General features: G+C 33.8%; 1 protein-coding gene across 1 annotated transcript; it reads right to left on the reverse strand.

The window, feature by feature from the left end:
- Nucleotides 1-12,118: 12,118 nt before the first annotated feature.
- LOC7490525 (AT-rich interactive domain-containing protein 4) lies at nucleotides 12,119-20,918 on the reverse strand. The gene is made up of 15 exons (XM_002324094.4): nucleotides 19,865-20,918; nucleotides 19,556-19,747; nucleotides 19,339-19,392; nucleotides 18,987-19,075; nucleotides 18,340-18,613; nucleotides 18,184-18,240; nucleotides 17,591-17,622; nucleotides 17,194-17,329; nucleotides 16,897-17,070; nucleotides 16,030-16,590; nucleotides 15,316-15,453; nucleotides 15,136-15,234; nucleotides 13,341-13,441; nucleotides 13,155-13,245; nucleotides 12,119-12,758 (listed from the first exon to the last, which is right to left on the reverse strand). The coding sequence occupies exons 1-15, from the start codon at nucleotides 20,009-20,011 to the stop codon at nucleotides 12,663-12,665; spliced, it is 2,241 nt and encodes a 746-aa protein (XP_002324130.3). The 5' UTR covers nucleotides 20,012-20,918; the 3' UTR covers nucleotides 12,119-12,662.
- Nucleotides 20,919-21,339: the final 421 nt, after the last annotated feature.

Consider the following 21,339-nt stretch of genomic DNA (forward strand, 5'->3'; position numbering starts at 1 on the left):
TAACTCATCCAAATCATATAAGTTAGTTAAGTAAGACCTGATTTTATAGTATTAAACATATTTGATTAATAGTAACCTTGAATAGCTTAACAAGTTATCCATGAATAGAACTCTATTTTTATGCATATAAAATCAGAAGGTAGCAAATCATGTTCTTAACATGTACTTGATATATTAATAAGGGATTTATTGTCAATTTTAATTAAGTCTCATTTCATGAAATTATTGATATATCATACATAACAATTACATCTTAGAATAACATGCTAAGGTGTATGTTATCAAAGGGAATTAGTTAGTCAAGACCTAGGCAACTGTTGCAAATCTTCATATGCCCTTCGTGAACACTATGATTGTATCCTTCATTACTATTTTTTCTTCATCTTAGATTACAAAATAATTTTCATATCTAAATTTTTTATTTCTAAATTACATAAAATTCACATAATTAATTAAGAAATCTCGAGCTAAATTCATTATAACCTTATAAAAAGAAAAAAAAGGACACACAAACCCTATTTAATATTATAATCATTCAACTATAAAAATACAATCATATTGGTCCTTGATATCCATAATCATTCATCATACATAAGAACATATTAATATGCATAATAAAAATATTGCATGTTTCAACTCTAATTAATGGCTTTTACTTTAGAAAACCATTTTTATATACATTATTTAATTAAATATTTAATTAAATCCTAATCATATTAGTATAATATAAAACTTAAAATTTTTGAATTAAACATTTTAATGCAATCATAATCTTATTGAAAAAATCAGTTCTACATTAATTCTACAATTAATTTAATTTAAGGTTTTATTTTTAATATGAAATCATTGTCTTATATATGGAGATGGAGAGGTAAAATCATAATTTAAGCACCAAATATACTAGATGTAACTAGATATAAGTTACAATTCTACCTCTAACAAAGCTTTAGGGAAGAATTATAATTCTGCCTCTATCTTATTCTCCTTGCTACAACCGGCGTGGGCTGCCTATGCTGGCGACAACCTTCAGCAATGCTGCCACTACACTTGGTGGCAGTGCAGGGTAGCAAGTAGCAACCCTCATGCTGCACCAGCAGGCACTGCGTGCAACAGCGCTTGGCACTCCAATGGATGCTGCCAGTAGAGACTGACTATGTGCGTAGCCCAGCCAGACATGCCAGCAATGTTTGTTACTGTTGCAGCCACCTACAAGCAATCTTTAATTTCAGTGGTGGATTCGGGTCAATTCGGGTTAAGTGGTCGTTTGTTTTCGTGATTGCTTCTGTGTTTGAAGCCAACCATGAAAAACATACGTTTGGTAACAAATGAAAAGCTGATTTACATGCGTGGGTCTCAATAATTCCTGCGTTAAAAACACAGGTTCACTGAAAGCAACAATGCTGCTTTAAGTGTGAAGAGCTCTACTATTCACTTAAGTGAAAGTGAACAGTAGAGCTCTGCAGATCTCTGTGGTGAGCAGTGGTGCATGATTCCGGTCGGACCGAGTCCGGTACAAAGCTAAATGCATTGAACCGGATCCGACTCAGTAAAAAAAATTAAATTTTATTTTTTATTTTTAATTGATGACGTAACATTTGCAAAATTTGATCGCAATCCTAATTTTGTTCCTGATTATATTTTACCTCATGTTGTTGCGCGAGAAACTAAGGAAATTGTAGTTCTTGTCGGATGTATTTCATACGTAATGGAATTGTAGATAGTTTAATTGAACAATATTTATATAAAGTATTATTTATTTCATGATGTAATAACAATAGTTAAATCTACAATATTTAAATTCAAAACCATTATATATATATATATATATATATATATATATATATATATATATATATATATATATATATATATATATATAACCTCAATTTGAAAAGCAATTTTTCAACCAAACACATTAAACTACTTTTTGTTCAACCTCAAATTCAACAACAGTTTTAACCAAGCATATATAAATACCAAACCAACCTCAACTAAAAGTACTTTTTATAAAATAATTTTTTTCAAACCACAACCATAAAAGCTACCACTATACCAAAGACACTAAATCTAAAAGATCCAACCAGATGTGGTCAGAATATTAATTTAACCCTTTTTTTTAAATCATGAGAGACTTTCAGAAAAAATAACTTTTTCATATAAAATTAATTTATAATTAACATTAATATCAATTAAAACATACAGTCGATAACCTTAATTTTCTAACGAAGGTTTCGTTACCAATATTGAGTTTCTCAAAACACATACACGCAACAGAAATTGTTAATTTAAAATTTTCCAAGTGTCTCAAGGATCCTGTTGGACAAATCTAGAGTTGTTTAGAGTTTTTCGCACATGGGCGTGCAACGTGAAGGTTAAGGAATCTCCACCTAATTATTTGGTTCAGGGTCACTAAGAGACTCGGGTATATTAATCTTGTTAGAAATTCTAAGGTAAGAGACTAGTTGTGGCTAGGAAAAATATTAGCACTCCTAGTGTAGCTTACCTCAGGTAAGATACGTTGTGTAGTTTAAAGGTTTTGATATATTCCTAACCGATAATCAATTTATGGCTCAAAAAAATTTACTCCTATGAATAAATATGGCATTTCAAATTTATTATGGGTTCGTACTACTAGATAAATTCTTATAGGAATGGTCTATATAGGTGCCCTTACAAGATTTAACTATTATGAATTAGATTAATTCTGAAAATTTTCTGATCAACTTCTGGTATGTAAATATCAGCCTACTTGTAAGTCTAATATTTATATTAGAATGTTGACCATTAATTCTCATGAATTCAAATTATTAAGGGAGTTGTTGAAATATTAGTCAAGTCCTCATGAATTTAATAAACTGATTATTAAATCCAAAAAATACATGCAAATATATTTTTGTATATAAAAGAAATGTTAAAACTCACCATATATTTTTATTTTTTAAAATATGATTTTATTTTTTATTTGTTTTGAGAGACTAGCCATATACACACTAAATAAAACACATTGTTATATTTTTGAAATGAGAAGATTTTGTTTTTTGAAATTTTGGTGGAAAGCAGGTATTTTAATATCAGACCCACATCTTACAATATTAGTATTTTCTTGGAATTTATTTGGGATTTGTTTGGCAAAACCTATTTTTATTAAAAAACTAAAGCAGGCAAAATAAGTCTAAGGGTGAGTTTTCCTAACAACCCCTTAGGCCTAAAACTCTTTCACAAAAATATTAGCAAATCAAACAGGTCTTTACCAAGTGACTTGATTTTGACCTGACCGGGTCGACTCGAAAGTATTGATTCAACAATGGACCAAACTAAAAACTATGGTTCAACCCAAAACTAAACCAAAATAGATATTTGAACCAAAATAAAATCAAAACTACAAAAAAAACATGAAAATCATAAAAAATTTCTTACGAAAACATATGAAACATCAAGAAAAACAAAGAACACGAAGAACAATGAAGAACATTCAAATTCAAACCCAGCAACATGAACATCAAACTAAACCAGATTTCAAGCAATAAAATGCAAGATTTTGTTCACAATTAAGCATAGATCAAGAATCAATGGTCTATTTTCTTCGATTATCATTAATCAACAAGATTTTGTCAAAAAAGGGTTTTTGTTTGAAACCAAACCCTAAGATTAAAACACTTAAAAACATGTTATTGATGCAAGAACGACCTAGATTATTGACTAATGATGATGTATGAACATGTAGAGACTAACATAAACTTAAAAGGAAATCTAAATCTAGTACTCAAAATAATGTTCTTCGGATGAATATGAAGAATATGTACCCAAGCTGCCCAGAAAACAGAGATTACTTCCAAACCTAAAAATTGACCTTCTAGGTTTCTAAACTTATATTTTTTGGTCCATATAAACCACATTGTTCATAACAAACATGTTTGAATCATAAACAACGACAAATAACATCAAATCATTGAAAACATGTTTAGGATTTCAACTTCCAAAACTACAGCCCCATTAACAGCCAACCAAACATCAAACTTTAATCCAAAACTAACTCTTTAGGACAAAAACCAAATCCAGAAACCCAAGACATAAACTAACAACCCAGAAATATACATCAAATACATATTACCATATTTGAAAGATTCTAAAAAAACACTCATTTCAGCAAGAACAACATTCAAACACTATTCTAAACATATAGCAAACATTAACAACTAACTCAAAGTAACATAAACAAAGAAAACAACATTTTCATTAATCAATCCACCCAAGTATTAAAACACAAAATAATACTAAAAAGATTCAAAAATATCATCAAACATTAAAAAAAAAACATAAATGGGAAGGTCACATGGACTCCACTCATGAGTTTTCACAAGAGTATATCTTTTATAGGTCGCTACTTCTCTTTTTTTTTCCCTTCTTCCTTCTCGTTTCATTTTATATTCTTTTTAAAAATTGATTGACTTTCTATGTTAAGCTCTTGAATCTTTACAATAGAGTTTTTTCATAGGGTATTTACTCACTTTTTCTTTATATTTTTTTCTTTTTTCTTCCCTTGATTAATTTCTAGGAATATTTATAATATTTTTTTTTGTTAGATTCTGTCGATCAAAACTCAATCTTTTAATCAAAATTAATAAAAAAGTTTTAAACAAAAGCTAACACTGAAAGCTATTTTACTAGGCTGCTTCATCCTCAGTACCTAGCTTCGGCAGATTCATCAGCCCAATATCATGAGATGCGATAGGCTCATTCGAACTGAATAATGTGCGAAAATAGTTTAGAGCCTTTATCATCTGTGCACCACACCCCATCGGTAAGGAAAAGACCATTAACCCCGTTCCGCTTTTACAAACTGCTGTTAAAGTGTGAAAGTATTTTGTATTTTTATCACCACAGCCACTACTAAAAACAGGGGCCATTAGCATCTGAATTTAGCAACGGATAATTCCGTTGCTAAATTCAGTAACAGATTTGCAACGGATTAAATATATATTATTTTTTTAATATTAGCAACAGACTTTAGCAACGGAAAATCCGTTGCTAAAAACAACATAAAGTTTGCAACGGATTATCTGTTGCTAATTTAAAAAATAATTATTTAAATATTAATATAAAACTAAAATTATATAGACCGTTGATTATTTTTTATATAATAAAATCACAACCGTTTAATTTTGCCCCCTACTAATTCAACACCTGCCAACCCCCCCTACTAATTCAACACCTGCCCCCCCCCCCGGTTTCTATACAAAGAAAAAAACCAACAGTTGACAATTAATTAATTCCCAGTCTCCTTCGTCCCTAACCCCCCCCCCCCCCCGTTTCTAAATAGAGAAAACAAAACCAACAGTTGAAAACACAGTTGGGTTAATTTTTTTTCAAAATTAAACAAAACCAATAACTGATTTTCCTTTTGTCCCAAACTTTTCATCTTCTTCTCATTCGTTTTCAGCATCGTTAATTTTTTTTCCTTCATCTTCTTCTCCTTCATCTTAACAGTTTCAATCTTTCTCTGTAAACCACCAAAAACACAGACCCATGGCAACATCGCACCAGACCCATCATTATCACCCTTTCTCTTTGTAAACGGGTTGGGTTTTGCACTCTCTTCTTCAATAAATCAGGTAATTAATTTAGAATTTATGTTTTTCTCCATTGCAATTTAACTTACACTAACAAGTTCTAACCTAACTTTCACAATCTCGGGTGTTGTTCTGTCGTGTAGATTCATCTCGCTCATCTATAACTGAAGAACACAGGTAACAATTTTTTTTTATCGATACTTTGAATAATGGTTTTAGGCTATTAATTCGATAATATAAGGTTTATGAAATGTTTTTACCATGATCTATAACCTAATTATGCATGTTTAATTGAAAATTTATCAAAACCCCCAATTTAATTTTTAGGGTTACGGTTCATAAATTGAATGATTTTAGGCAACTGGACCAATGCTGGTAATTCATGTGTCTGGAAGAGAGTGATTGATGGAAATTATGCATGTTTAATTGAAAATTTATCAAAACCCCCAATTTAATTTTTAACAAGTAGTCTTATTGATGCTGGGTGTTCTTTAGGAGCAAGGTGGCTGGTTGAATTGAGTGTTGTTAATGTACTTTAGAAATGTTTTATCTGTCACAGCTAACAGCATCTTTCTGTCTAAGAACTGATGTTTTTCTTACTCATTGATTTCTTGATCCAGTCATTGTTAAATTTGTCTCTATGCTTGATGTTTCGAGGTAAAAATCATTTAGAATCCACAGTTTATAAACATGGAATCTTATAGCAGCTGTTGTTTTGATTGGTTTTTTTACAGAGGGTCTTATATTCACGAGAACCATTTGGGTTATGTTTTCATATTGCTCCATGGATCACATGTCGGCCAAGGTTTTACATGGTATGAACTTGTGTATCACTTCAAGTAAAAATTAACTTCTTCAATCAGGTGTTAGCTCTGCAGTTTTTTTGTGTAATTTATTTTTCATGCCTTGAGAGATCCTTTCCCACCTAATTGCCATGGAAAAATCACTCACATCCACAAAGGTCAGATTGTTTGCTTCCTTGCAATCTCTTAAACTGTGCTTTTTTATTTATTAGTTTCAAGAAAATTAAATAAATAAATCTCTAAACTTTGATTGCAGGGAGGAGATTTGTGAAGCCATCAAATTTTACGAAGGAGATGGATGCTGATAGGGTATGATTGCTCAATTTTGTAAACTATTACTGCTTGATAATATTGTTAAAAGTCAATTAGCAGATGCTCTGACTTGCATTGGAAATTTTGTATTTCCTTACTGATAGATTACTATATTTATTGATTTGAAAACCAGTGTACCTGTAAGGGTGAAGCAGGTACTACAGATTTGTTTTGTATTCACAGCCTCTTTAAGATGCACTTTGATTTATTGAAGAGTTTAAAACCCAGATAAACTTGTTCTTTGGGTGATAACTATGCGTCTATTACTGATTACCAGCGCTCTTATTACAAGTGGGCGCTGAGTATGAGCTGACGCTATAACTGGTCCAGTTTTGTTAGATTTGGTGGCTGGTTCAGCTATCCACTTTATGCAGTTCTGGAGAAATTTTATGTGTGTTTTTGTCATCTGCTTTTTTTTAATATAGTTTTTTCCAGCTGCAGAATTTGATTATTGTGGAGATGTAAGGGATGGTTATTTTCCCATATGTGGAGATTATACTGTGCAACCGCACTTATAGAATCCAAGCCAGTCCTATGCTCCTTCTTCATCTTTTATTCCTTTTATCTATTTTTTTTTTAATGAGGATGTGCAAGAATTGCTGTTTTTTTTTAACTCAAATAGTGATCGAAGTTCAGCCCAAGTCCCAATACAAATCACTGCTAGCAATGGTATGGCTAGTGTAAATAACTCACTCACCACAACATCTACAACCACGTCTGCCAGCACTATTGTGGGGCTTCTCCACCAAAATTCAATGAATAATGCAAGCAGTCCCTATGGAGGAAACTCTGTTCAGATTCAATCTCCTGGTTACTCCACCTTGACCACTATATCCTGATTCATTTTGTGTAGATCCAAAATATCATGGTTCGTCTCCGCAACCAGCACCATGATTGTATCTTTTGTTGTTTTTTTTATTGTATTTCGACTTATTTGTATTAATGCAAGTTTAACTAAATTTTTATAATATGAATATTATTTTTATTCCATTTTTTATTAGTGATACAGTTATTTTTAATATTAATTTATGTTGGTTATATATATTCCACAATTTTTAAAATATCCATAAATAATTAATTAAACAAATTAAAAGTCATTTTGATAAATAAATAAAAAATTAATTTATTAAAAATAATATAGTCAGCAACGGATAATCCGTTGCTGATTGTAAATAATTCATCAATCAGCAACGGATAATCCGTTGCTGATTCACAAAACCAGCAATGGATTTTCCGTTGCTAAATTAGCAACGAAAAATCCGTTGCTGATTGTAAGTAATGGAATTTCCGTTGCTGCAAAATCAACAACAGACAAATCTGTTGCTAAAAAATCAGCAATGACAAATTTGCATTTGATATTTGTCGTTGCTGATTCCGTTGTTAAATTGTTTTAGCAACGAATTTTAATATTATTTGCAACGGAGTAGTTAGTTGCTATATTTTTTAGCAGTGAGCGAACCCATTTCTCTCTAGATTTTTTAAACCAAAGGAGTTCTTCCTGGAAAAAAACCTCATTATTCTCCTTTCTTAACTGTCTTTCCTGTCAAACCAAAGCATCTGAAGGACCAGTATCCATGCAACGCTGAACACCATTGATACGGCCTTCCGACTTCCTCTTCCTCCTATAGATGTTTCCAAAAGTTATCCTGTTTAACTTAATAGATTCCTTCCGAACTGCCTCAAAGCCCCGAAGAACATCATTACTACTTCTATTCCAGGCTCCCGCGCGCCACAACCTCATGGAACTCAGGATGAGTTGACCACATGGCCTCAAATCTGAAAGGTCTTTCCCTACAGGCAAGAGGCAATCCACCACACCTCACAGTCAACTATAGCTCTGTCCAGTCTCTTAGCTATATGGCACACTCCATGAACATGCCTATGCCAAGTGAATTTGTGACCTACAGCACCCAAATCCATCAAGCTGCAATCTGCCATAATTAACCTCTCTTAATCTTCCAGCTCTGGTCATAGAGAAAGCACCTCCAAGAGTTTCGGAAGGAATAATTAATAACCTCATTGGAATCCCCAATAAGAATCCACGGACCATTAGCTAGAGATCTGACAGTAATCAACTGATCCCAGAAGTGAGTCCATAGACTTGAAATAGGAGAAGCGTAAACCGCAGAGAAAAACCAGTTGAAGCTGCCAGCGGTAATCTTAAGTACAGTAACACATTGAGTCATGGCATCAATTATAGAAATCAGACAGTTACCCCCATTAGTCAAAATCCATATCCCACTTGCATGTCCATTGGCTTCAACTACTATCGCTACTGCTGTAAACCCTTGCTTCTTCCAGAAAACAACCACCCTGTCAAATCGAACATGAGTTTCCAGAAGCACTATAATGCTTGGATGGTACTTGCGGATCAGCTCTTTAAAATGCCTCTTGTTAATCTGGTTTGCAGCGCCGCGGTTTTCTGTTACGATTCACTGCCAACCAATCTCCTGAATCCCGCAATTAGTAGCCTGAAGGGCTGGAGTTATGGGATTGCATGTGCCGACCATAAAAGTAGGGATTGTTGCTAGGGTTAATTTCCGGTGTCCACCTCCATACCTGCAGAAACACGATCAGGCTCTAGCGAGGTCTCCTGACCAGTGGTTGTTGAAAGGCAGTCATGATGACCATAGCACCCATATTCTTCACATATAATATGTAGAACTTCATATTCCACTTTATACCAGTGATCCCGAATCCACACCCTATATATCTACTACTGGTTGATTGAGAGAAATTTCGATGCAGATTCTCGTAAACCTTCCTCTTACCACATTCAACGAGTTCATGTCAATCTTAATAGGTGTCCCTAGTGTAGATGCCACAGACAAATGAAAGCTTTCACCACTGAACACAACATTCAGGTCCATTATGCGCACCCACACTGTGTTGTACGATCAATTTTGGCTGCAGAGGAAATAAAATTCGAGGACCAGGTTCGCACCATTAAATAATGATAGAAGATCATCCAAGGACCTCCATTCACTACCTTCAGCCTGTTGCTTTCCTGATCAAATTTCACCATGAAGTATCCATGAGTTCAAAACCACCAGCCGGCTTCCACACTTTCCTGATCAACCGAACATTCATTTGAGTATAGCCAACATGTTTACCTAATAGCTTCACTGTGAGTCACTCCAAGGGTAACATGGATCGATGAAAGTTTCATCATCTAGGAAAATCTTTGGAAGTAATCGATTTCTGTTTTCATATTCAATACGAATCAGTTGATTCGCCACCAGATCCACTATTTCCCGTGGTGGTGGAGGAGCTATCATTCCTAGCTCCTTGTCACGGTATGACATCTACACTTCTTGGTATTTCTCATGCTTCCTATACCCGTTGGCACCACCTATGATGTCAGGTGGCTCTCCTGAACAAGTATCCTTCGAAGTTTCTGTCGTCGTAAACTTAACCTCCATGCAGAGAGACACTCGTTTAGTTCTTTATTTAATTATATTATATGATAATGAAGATAAATGCTTGACATGTGTATGGGGGTGTACATAAAGAAAATTTGCTAAAATTTAAATAAAAATAACTATAATTTTATTGGAAAATAAACTAAAATTCTAATGGTATTTAAAAAAATAATAAGCTAAATATATTTTTAATTAATTAAAGAAATTAATAAAGTAATAAATATAATATATATTTAGTTATTTAATTTCAAATTAAATAAAATTTAAACTAGAAAAATAAAAAGCAAAAAAATATCAAACATGCGAGTCTAAAAGACCCAACATGCCTAACCCAATGAAATTTAGACATATAGCGTATGGGCTTGACAAAATAGGTTAGGTGCATCTAATATATATATATATATATATCATGTTATCTATAAATAAAAAGATGGCTTGAAAATTAAGATGCATATTTTTTATTCAAAAACCTAATTTCTAATTTATTTTCTTGTAGAGCACTAGAAAAACACTTTTATAACCTTAAAAAAATAATTTCTCAACTAAAAAATTCCAAAATTCGATTAAAAACACAATTAAATAGCAAAAAAATATCTCTCAACTCTGATATACTTCTTCCAACAACTTCAGAACTCAAAACCTCCTCAATAAAACTCCTCTTATAAAAATGAATATTTTAACACCAAATTTAAACATTGTTTTCATTGAATTATGACCAACCTGTCTTTTTCTCTCTTATCTATTATCTCTTTCTTTTTAACAATTGAGTAGGGGTGAACATTTTATGTTCGGTATGATTTTGGGTCAAAATAAATAATCAAACCAAAAACCAGTTCGAATCGACCATATTTGGTTTGGTTTTTTTCCTTCAAAACCAGTTTAAATCAAAATTATTTTAATTGAGCTTGTTTTTTGTTTTTTCACTGGCCATATTTTTAAGAAATTATATTTTCATCATGTTTTTATTTTCATAGCTTTATGCCTATTTTCTGAGAAATCTTGACTTTCTCAACAAGCATGGTTCTTTCTTAAACCGGCTAGGCATGCATGATATCCATAAATTCAACCCCAATTTTCTTTTTGTTAGATCCCTGCTCAAAAATTAAACTTTGCAAAAAAATACATAAAACAAAAGAAAAGAAAAGAAGTCATTTGACTGGGAAAAAAAACATACAAAGAGAAGATCAAAAGATACATATTATTGAAATGTAAAACCATCAAAACATTATTATTTGAACGAGAGGAAACCAATTAGGCCTGATTTTTTTATACTTGATCTCTTCAATAAATAACCAAACCTAATTCTCAATTGTTGTCCTCACAAGACCAACATCAAAGAGAGCACAAAAAAACCTTTCATTAGTTCAGTATAATAATCTTCTTTCAGTTACATGTGCATGAAAAATTATATAAAAATTCCAAGATTACGTGAGAAATAGAAACAAAGATAAAAAATTTAAAAGCAATAGTAAAAAGAAACATGCCTTTGATAAGAAGACTAAAAAATTAAAAGTAAAAGTAAAGAGGAGCATGCTTGCGATAGAAGGACTGAGAAGCATGGAGCAGGAGCTTAACAATTAGGACAGTAAAGCATAGAGAAAAATTAGAGAGAAAAGAGACGAGGAATGCTATTTTTCTTTGTTTCAATTTTAGTCCTTTATTTTTAATTTTTATCAAATAATAAAACAAATTTTTTTTATAAAATTAAACATCAACCCATTGTATAAGAAAGCATGCATAAAAAGTATATTAAAACAAGTTATCAACTTCAAATCTCAATCAACATAATATTAAAAAATAAATTTAAAAGAAAAAAAAATAATAACCAAGAAAAAAAAAAAAGATCAGAATCGGCACCCAATTTTTTTATATAAAAAAAAAGAATAATATCTTTTTTTTATTTCAATTTTGATCCCCTCTTTTTCAATCTCTTGCTAACAATAAAATCTAATTTTTTTTCATTGTCCAAATCCCAATAAAATACCTCGTAAAAAAAAATAAAAGGCATTCATTGTCCAAATCCCAATAAACTACCTCGTAAAATATATAGAATACTAATATTAAACAATGCCTAGAGGCTGCAAGATTAAAACATAGACGCATTACCCTAAAAAACAAAAAGGCTAAGTTTGAAGTCAGGCGTCGATCGGGATTCCATGCCGAGCACTTTAGGACGCTGCAGGATGATTGATAGTCGGGCGGATCGCCATTACGGTTCGCAAAGTTTAGAAGGAACGGCCCAAAGAGGTCTCTGTAGTGTTTAAATTTAAATATTCGACAAAACTACCTGATCAAATTAAATTTCAGGAAAAAAAAGAAGAAAAGAATTATACTCTGCAACTAGTTTATTGGCCTTTCCAGAGCACGTAACAGGTGTGGGGGGGATTTGGGTTGGCTTCTTGATAGCTTAATCTTGTATGGAAACAACAATGGGCTAGATAACACTACTATAATTACATTCCTCCTACTCTTTTTATCCCATGCATTTATGTTGAGGGAGAAGAAACCACAAATAAAGATGAAAGAGAGAGATATTGGGAATTCAGGCCAGCTTGCTAATATCCATTTGCATTTTTCTGGGATTTTTTCTTGAAATTTGCGATGCTGCAGTGAGGACAAATATACTCCAGCCCGTCTGTCTTAGCATAGTCCTGCCATTCACCACCAAAAAACATCGAGTAAAATTTAAGATCCGTTCGACAATTTGCATTTCATGCGAACAAAAACAAATAAAAATAACAGTCCTGAAGACTTTTCGATCAATCAATCTAAAAAAAGGATGCTCAATTCTTTTTTTAAGACTGCCAATTCGTTCTTTCACCGATGATGACCCCTATGTTACATAAGTAAAAGATATATATCTTTTACAACAAGACCAGGTCCCAAGTTCAATCATAGCCCCAGTTTCAATCAACAACTTTTATCTGCTTCAAGTAATATATTTGAAACACTTAATTTCAAGCACAATTCTAATCATCAAATAGATTTGAAACACTTAATTTCAAGCAACAATTCTAATCATCAAAGAAGCTTGATCAATTGCATACCTTAAAGGCACCGAGTCCCTGCCTCCTATCACAGCCGAAGTGAGCCCACTCGCCACATATTCCACAGTTAACCCAATCACCAGCTGCACTACTGTGAATATGATAACTCTAGTGTCAGTACATTGTATTTTCAAGTGCAAATGCACGCACGCATGCAGGGAGAGGGAGAGTGAGAGAGAGAGAGACCTGTGACACAACAAGCAACATTCTCCATCTACATCATCATGGGCCAATTCATATTCCAAAAGGTAAGTTTCATAGTGCCTTTTCAGTGTATTGCCAACACCCTATTAAGCATGGAGCAAAAACAGGAAGTTACTCCAACTTGTACACAATAAGCAGTTCAATATTGTACAAAGCAGAAATCATGAGACATAGAAAGCAAGAAATGATCATGCACAGAATAAATTTATGGAACCACCAGAAGAACTTTCAGCTGAAGTCTATCATTTACTATAAATAATGTGGTGAAAGCCCATTCCCATCAGTATTACAGGCATTCTGATTTGGTCATCCACAAAAGGAAATATGATGTGAAGGATGTATATGTTACTTTCATAGCTATAAACTATACACACATAGAGATTTTATAATAAAAGCTGACTCAGCAGGTACCAAAATAATGAAGTCTATGTAGCCCAGCATTGTTGACCCTCTGCTTCATAAACTCAGCTTTGCTTACTAGTCATCTAAATCTAAGTACCATTTTGACTAGCATACCAGTTATAATGAATATATTCAGTTTATTGGAGCAAAAGGCTAAAACAAATATGGGCAAGGCAAAGTTTTACAATTGGAGAAGCAAACGATAATGAACAAGGGAGCTAATAAGATCACATCAGACAAGAATGTCCCGCAAAAATTTAAAACACTGGAAAAAAGAAACTATTGCAGAAAATTCACGTAAATAGAAGGGAGCAGAAATGCTTTTATTTATTTATTGAGAATGAAATACTTCTACTTAAAAAATGGAATAATATCAGACAGACTCACTACTCCTGATCTTTTAGTACAATGGCATGTAAATGTAGTTATTGAAGAAAATAAATTGCAAGGCAGCGGGAAGAAAGCTTGGGGGCAAAGCAACAGAGCATGTTACCAGAATCAAGATGTTAGCTAAACAAACAAGAAAATGTGACAAAATTGAAATATCAAACAGAAAACATTTAACAAACAATTAAATTATGTTAAAATCTACAGCAAATAACACCAAAAGGCACCATATATTTGAGATGGATACATGAATCCCAAAGGTTCCAAAGTTCAACAGAAAAGGAATGTGGTTCTGCACTGCTTAGCTGTAACTTTAGCATAGTCACAGTATACGCAATTCAGGTCCACCTCACCAATATTGTGGCCAACTTTAAAGCACTCAACCAACATAAGACATCTCAAAAACCCAGTGTTGTCAAAGGCGAAAGGGGCTAAAAAGAGCCAAGCTTGTAAAATGCCTGAGGCACTAGGCACACACCTAGGCACTTGCCCGAATGAACCAAGGCAATGTGCTATAAATTAAAAAAAAAAATGTAATATTATATTATATTATATAAATTTAATATATATATCTTCCCAATTAAGATTAGATCATTAGAAAATATAAAATACCATAACATGGTCATATAAAGTTATATTTTTCACCCTTAAAAAATATAAGATAATTTAAAGTAGTAAGTAGCCAAATAGATTAAAAAAAAATTAAATATCAAATAAAAAAAAAGGACAAATAGGTCAAAACATAAATCAGTTAAAAAAGAAAAAGAAAAATCCATCAAAAAAAGAACTTCAAGCAAGCGCTAGCCTTAATGCCTTGCACCCACTCACAAGGCGCTTGCCTAGGCGGCACTTATCCAATGCCTGAGGCTAATAAAGGTACTGGGGCCTCGCCTTGCCTGGAGCACCTAGGCGAGTGCCTCAGCGCCTCTTGACAACACTATAAAAACCACAAACAAAAATAAGAAGAATTAGAAGTTGGAAAACTTACAGTCATTCTATTAGTCAACGTATGATTGCGCATCTTTGAGAAAACTTGTCCTTTCCAGTTGATTCCATTCCCAACATGAAAACCTCCTCTTGAAACCACCTGAGAACCCAGTATTTCTCAGCTTTCAGCACTACAACCTCTGCAGATTTGAATTATAATGTAGCATATAAAAAGGCTCACCTCTCTATACAAGTTAAAAAGGTCGAGGCGTTTTGCATTGAGAATGGCATCAGGAAATTCAGCCAGTCCACCTTGAGGAACAAGACGAGAATGACCACGAAGAATCAAGAACTGCATTACATCCCTCAAGAATTCCTCCTGCCAGAAAATAAAACAAAGCAGAAAGATGTTTAAAGAATGATTATGATATCAAAAATCTGCATATAAACCACAAGATATAATAGGATTATAGGAAATCTAACTCTCAGATCCAAGATGATAATGTGTTGCATTGGATTATCAGAATAGTTTGTACATATGAAGCAGAAACTTTCAAGTATCGTAACAAACTTGTTTAATGGAGTAAATTTAATAGCACAGAAAGATGGTCAGTGACTGCTTGGTTGGTCACCAAACATCATAGAAGTTCTGTTAAAAAAAAGAAAAGAAAAGAAATTACACACCAGGCTATTGACAGTACTTAAACTAGCCACGCATCAAAATCCCAGGACCATCCGTGTCTCTGAGGTACAACACTTAGAAACAAATAACCTCAAACATATTACACATCAAATCCTGCATGGATGTCTAAGTTATAAACTCAAGAAACAAATGACTGGATAAGCAATCTACAAATTAAGATAAAAATGAAACCATTCCTAAGAATATAAAATTCATAAAAGCATTGTAAGCAAAAAAAAAAACAGAAATTGTGAATTTAAAAATGACATCTACCTCAGAGCAAGCTTGTATTGGAGATCTGCCACAACCATGTTTCTTCAAAGGCAGTGGATTTAGAGAAATAATCTGCTGAGCCTGATAAGAGTTTGACAATGATTTTCGATGCGTGACAGGTGCAGGCCCAACAACACTATGCTTCGGTGGAGGTGGCAAGCTAGGTTTTGTTTGTTCTCCATCATATCTTTCTGCCTCCAAAAATCCAGAAAATGGAAGCATTTTATGACGACGAGTGTGAGGTATTGGCCTCATTGCAGCAACATACAACTTCTGTTTAAAATTTCCTCCATTTTCACCTCCACAGCCAAAAGTCAAGGGTTTAGTTTCTCGGGAAGGCTCAGATCTTTTTCGACAAGGGGCAGGAGGAATCAACCAGCTAGGATGCCTAGTGAGAACGGGGTTGCGTGGATGGGGATCTTTGCTCTGCTTTGTACAGAAGAAAAGGAGGCGATCAGCATCATCTTTTTCAAAAGAAGCAACTGACAGTCCTTGAATGCTAGCAATTCCTAGCATGACTAAGCTGCGGTAGGTTACATCTGGGGCCAGCTGCCGCAAAACCTGCAATGGCATTCCATAAGTCAAGGCTATAAGAACTCATATTGCTTGATCAGTGTACCTAAGCAAAAGACTTAAACAAAAATTTGTGTAAGTAACTGAAAACAAACAGCTATCCATCAGTTACTCTAAGCAACAGCTTATTGTTGCAAAACTATATGATACTTTATTGGTATTATTTAATCACTCATCCAAGGAATGTATTAATGCAACTTCTTTTCTTCATCCATCAAATGAATTATCTACATCAGAAATTTGACTTTTTTTTCAAGGATAGGAACAGATAGGAAGGCTGTGAGACAATGTTACCTGTGATGCCCAAGTAGGAACCTTCATGGAAACTTCAAAAACACTTGCCCCACAGGCTATGGATGCAGACTTTCGTGGCTCAGATGAAGGTGATTTGCTTTCATCAGAACTGGTCGATGCATGGACTAGCTGACTGTTCTCGATAAGCTCACTTTTAATATGATTCTCTAAAAGCTGAGGCAACAGCACCCAACCAAAAAAAGAAAGGACCAGAAGTTATCAGGCAAGTATAAGAACTTCAGAGAGACCATACAAGCAAGCACACTATCAACCCTTGCAGAGAAATTTTATCTTTACCTGATCATTAAAACAATTTTGTGCACTGCCGGACACTAGCAGTGATATGTGAGCAGAACTACAGGTTGATAAATCACATCGCATTGTCACTACACCACGAGAAAATGTCCCTGCCTGAAGAGGGGGAGGAGGAGCACTGCAAATGACAGTGAGATTTGTGAGCTAATAGAAACAGAAAGCAGTGAGACTAAAAGACATTTAATAACATAGAAGGTGCATTATGTTGATCGCAACAATAATTTAGAATAAGTCACAACTAATGTCACATTAAGCTTAAAATGGTGCTTGTGTCCACATGTATATGCATGTATATGTACATTCATAAGTCTAGTATGTCAGTAGCAATATAAAATAAAAGGGCAAAGAAACAAGCAACTAGGAAAAATTCATTCAGTACCTTGTGCGATTATGAAGTTTACTCCCACGAATCTGAATGCACACCGTTGCAAAATAATAAATAAATAAGAAGTTGCTTAATACAAAATAGAAGAGATAACTCAAATGAAGAAATATAAATTAGTGATAGCATTTAAGTATAAATAGAAAATATAAAAGCATATTTCCAGTATAACAACTGCTGGAACATAGATTACAATGGAACTTGTTACACTTTCATACTCAACAATAGAATGGCTAACCAACCAATATACTTGCACTCATAAAGGTGACATAAATCTCAGCTAAAGCCTAAAACATTTAATACTTCTAATTTAGTGATTTTGACATTTCAATTCTATGTGGACTGGGTGAAGAAGTATGGTATTTATCATGTCTCATAAATTTTGATATGAAAATTCCATGAATAACTAAGATTGTTCTGATGACAAGTACAAGGTGCATTTATCTGGAGAGAGAAAAGGATGGGAATAATGATATCACAGATAATATCCTTGGCATCTTCGTGGTTTAATAATCTAGACCCAAGAGATGCTTACTGACTAGAAATTGAGGAACTCGAAAAATAAATACAAAAGCCAGCAATGAACTCACTTCAATGTTCAGGAGAGCATTGAGCCCATCCTCCAAAGATCCCAGCGCACATGCATCCTGAAGAGAGTGAAGATTGTAACCAGTGAATGCTACCATGATATATTCAACCAAGCAACAAGTGAATAAATACTCAGAATTGTGTAAATCAAAACATACCAATGTGCCTGTCAGTCCACAAACAAGAAACCTCATGGTCACATCATCATCATATATTTTTATAGCAGGAAGAGCCCCAGAAGAGCCTTCTTCACCCTGATCATCTGCCTCAGGGAGAGAAATATCAAACTTCGGAGGATCCCCAAGTAACCGCGGTCCGGGTTTACCGCCAACTTTTTGGCTATTGGAAGCTGGGGTATTGTTGTTCTGTACACAGTAGAGCCTAAAAGATGCATGAGCAAGTTGGAATGCATCACATGTATGGCTGCAAGAACTGCAATGCACAAGAGAACACAAAAGAGGATATGAAATATTCATTTATTTACTTATTTTCACAAAATAAAGAAAAGCACATTCCACTACTCTGTCAGGGATAATTAGTCCAGCCAAACAAATTGTCAAAATATGTAAAGCTCAACATCTGGTCCACAATCTCATCATGGGAAAATAATTTGCACCCAAACAAATACTTCCACAATTACCAATTTGTCACTGCTTCAAAACATGGATCCATGAGCAATAACTACTAGACCACATATTAGATAGAGCCATCAAAACAATTAAGGATAAAGATGGAACTAAAAGAACACATGTTAGAAAAGGTGACTGTACAATGATAATCTTGATGTAAAAGTAGAAAAGCATACCTTTGAACCACTGACAACAATGCTTGACGAAAGTGAGAAGCAGCATAACATGAAAAGGCACTTTTCCAATATATAACATATGGAACTCCCTGCCACATGAAAACACTGGTTCAACAATGATTCATGAGAAGAAATCAGACAAACAATAGATACATACATACATACATACATACATATACATATATACAGGCCTTCAAATTCCATGCACCATCTCTTTAAATATTTATAATTAGCTTAACCAGTAACTCCATCAAAAAAAAAAAATCAGCATACATCTTTCCCCATAGTAACAATAATATCAATAACTTAAAACAAGAAAAAGAAATACAGAACTATTGACGATTAATATAACCTTGGAGTGAAGTGCCTCGGCCAACTTCTCACCATTGGGCATCTCTAAATAAACCTGTACATACGTTTGAAGGTAGATTCAGTGAAATGCTATGATTAATGTTGCAAGCTGCACAATTATATCTGACAGGACTGGAAGATCGACAATGGAGTTCATGTCACTGACATTATAAACAAGAAGCAAGAAGTATAATAACATCTTGATGACCATCACTCACCGTGGGAGGCAACGTGGAACCAAATAATCCACATAAGGATTCTGGAGTGGACAAACCAACATCTGCCCATCTTAGAGATCCAATTTCTTCTCTATCTTCAACCTGCTCACCTTGAAAATACACAATGCTGGGCTCCAGAGACTGCAGCACTTGCCGAAACTCATCAGTGCTCGGATTATTCAGTACCTGAACCTGCATTCAGACAAAAACAGTAACAAACATCAAATCTTCACACATAAAATTTAACTAAAACTCAGAAAACCCATAACCAGAAACGCTGATTTATAGCCCAAAAATTTTAAAACATACCTCAAGCCGCCCAGTAGATTCAAGTTCCGGTAAAGGGTATCTGGGTTTATCATCAGAGAGAGGCAGTTTCTGCTCACCACTTTTACCACAAAGAACAGCAAGGAGAGTACAATGATTCCTTAAAGGACCTTGAGCATGAAACATCATGCATACATGCCAAGACCCCTCAATATATGTTTGAAAAATCGACAACTATCGCTTTCCCCAAGAGCAGGAGCAATTACGCAATGCTTCCTTAAACCTAGAAACCTCTACACAATCAAATCAAAGAGCAAAACCCTAAACTTTGCTACAAATCTATGGATCCCAACTTAGCAAATCACCAAAAAGCCCCAAATTCTCGTGTGAAACGCTCAAAACCAAACCTAAAAACACTCCAAATTGAAACTCAGCAACCCAGATGAGCAAGACAAGAAACCGAGCAAACCAGATAGCAAAACTGAGGAATTAGAAGGAAAAAAGAGAGAACCCAGCAGAGGAAGATAATCGAACAACAAAAAGGAACCCTAGATAGGAGTTGTGATACTATATTAGAGAAATAATCTCTCACGAAAGGACATCTTTTTTTTCCTTTCTATAATTAAAAATCTCTTCTTTGGCCGCCTCACGCACCGAACCAACGAAGAATAAATAAATAAATAAAAATCAATCCCAATAAATAAGTTAGAATAGGAAATAGGAAATGTTTTCATTAAAATTCAATCAAAATCTTTTTATTTACCTTTTTATTTTTTCGTTTTTCAAAACCAAAGTGTGAGTTTTAAAACTAGTGTTTTCCTTTAAGCAAATCAAGTCAAAACAAAAACTAGCAAGAAGAAAATGTCTAATAAAAAGAAATAAATGGGGGGTTTGTTTATTTTGTTTCACATTTGATTGGATAACTTTTCTAAATCATTAAAAAAAACAATGTGTGTGTTGTGGATATGACTTTTTGCCCACAAGATCCTCGTATATTAAAAGAACCAACAAACATTTAACTTGTTTACGTGTTCTGAAAGACATACACTCCAGGGAACAAACATTAAACATTTGTATGTATCAACTTCTTTTTTTCCCTCTTGTGCATGTAGGGAGGTAGTATTGCTTTTGCTTCTGTGCTCCTTTTAGATTAGTTCTTGTCTTGGGTCTCCAGGGAACAACAGATTAGTTCTAACGTGTTAATGTAATTGCTTTTGTTTTTGTTGTGTTGGGTTTCCTTTCTTTTTCTCCTTGTCTTGGATTTGGAGATGATCACATAAACCCTTGCTATCTTCATCATTAATCATGACCATGATGATTTATAATGTTTGTTGGTGTGAAAGATGAGTAATCCATACAGATAGATGGTTAAAGGGATGGATCATGTTATTGATTGGATGGCTAAATATAAAACTTGGGCTTGAAGGGAAGGTCTCAACAATGGAGGGAACCCTTTTTTTAATGTACTGGCTTTAAGATAATTTCTTCAAAGAACTCATTTCTGATTATTTTGATTT

The sequence above is a fragment of the Populus trichocarpa genome, chromosome 18 (genome assembly GCF_000002775.5).
Source record: "Populus trichocarpa isolate Nisqually-1 chromosome 18, P.trichocarpa_v4.1, whole genome shotgun sequence".
Lineage (NCBI taxonomy): Eukaryota > Viridiplantae > Streptophyta > Magnoliopsida > Malpighiales > Salicaceae > Populus > Populus trichocarpa.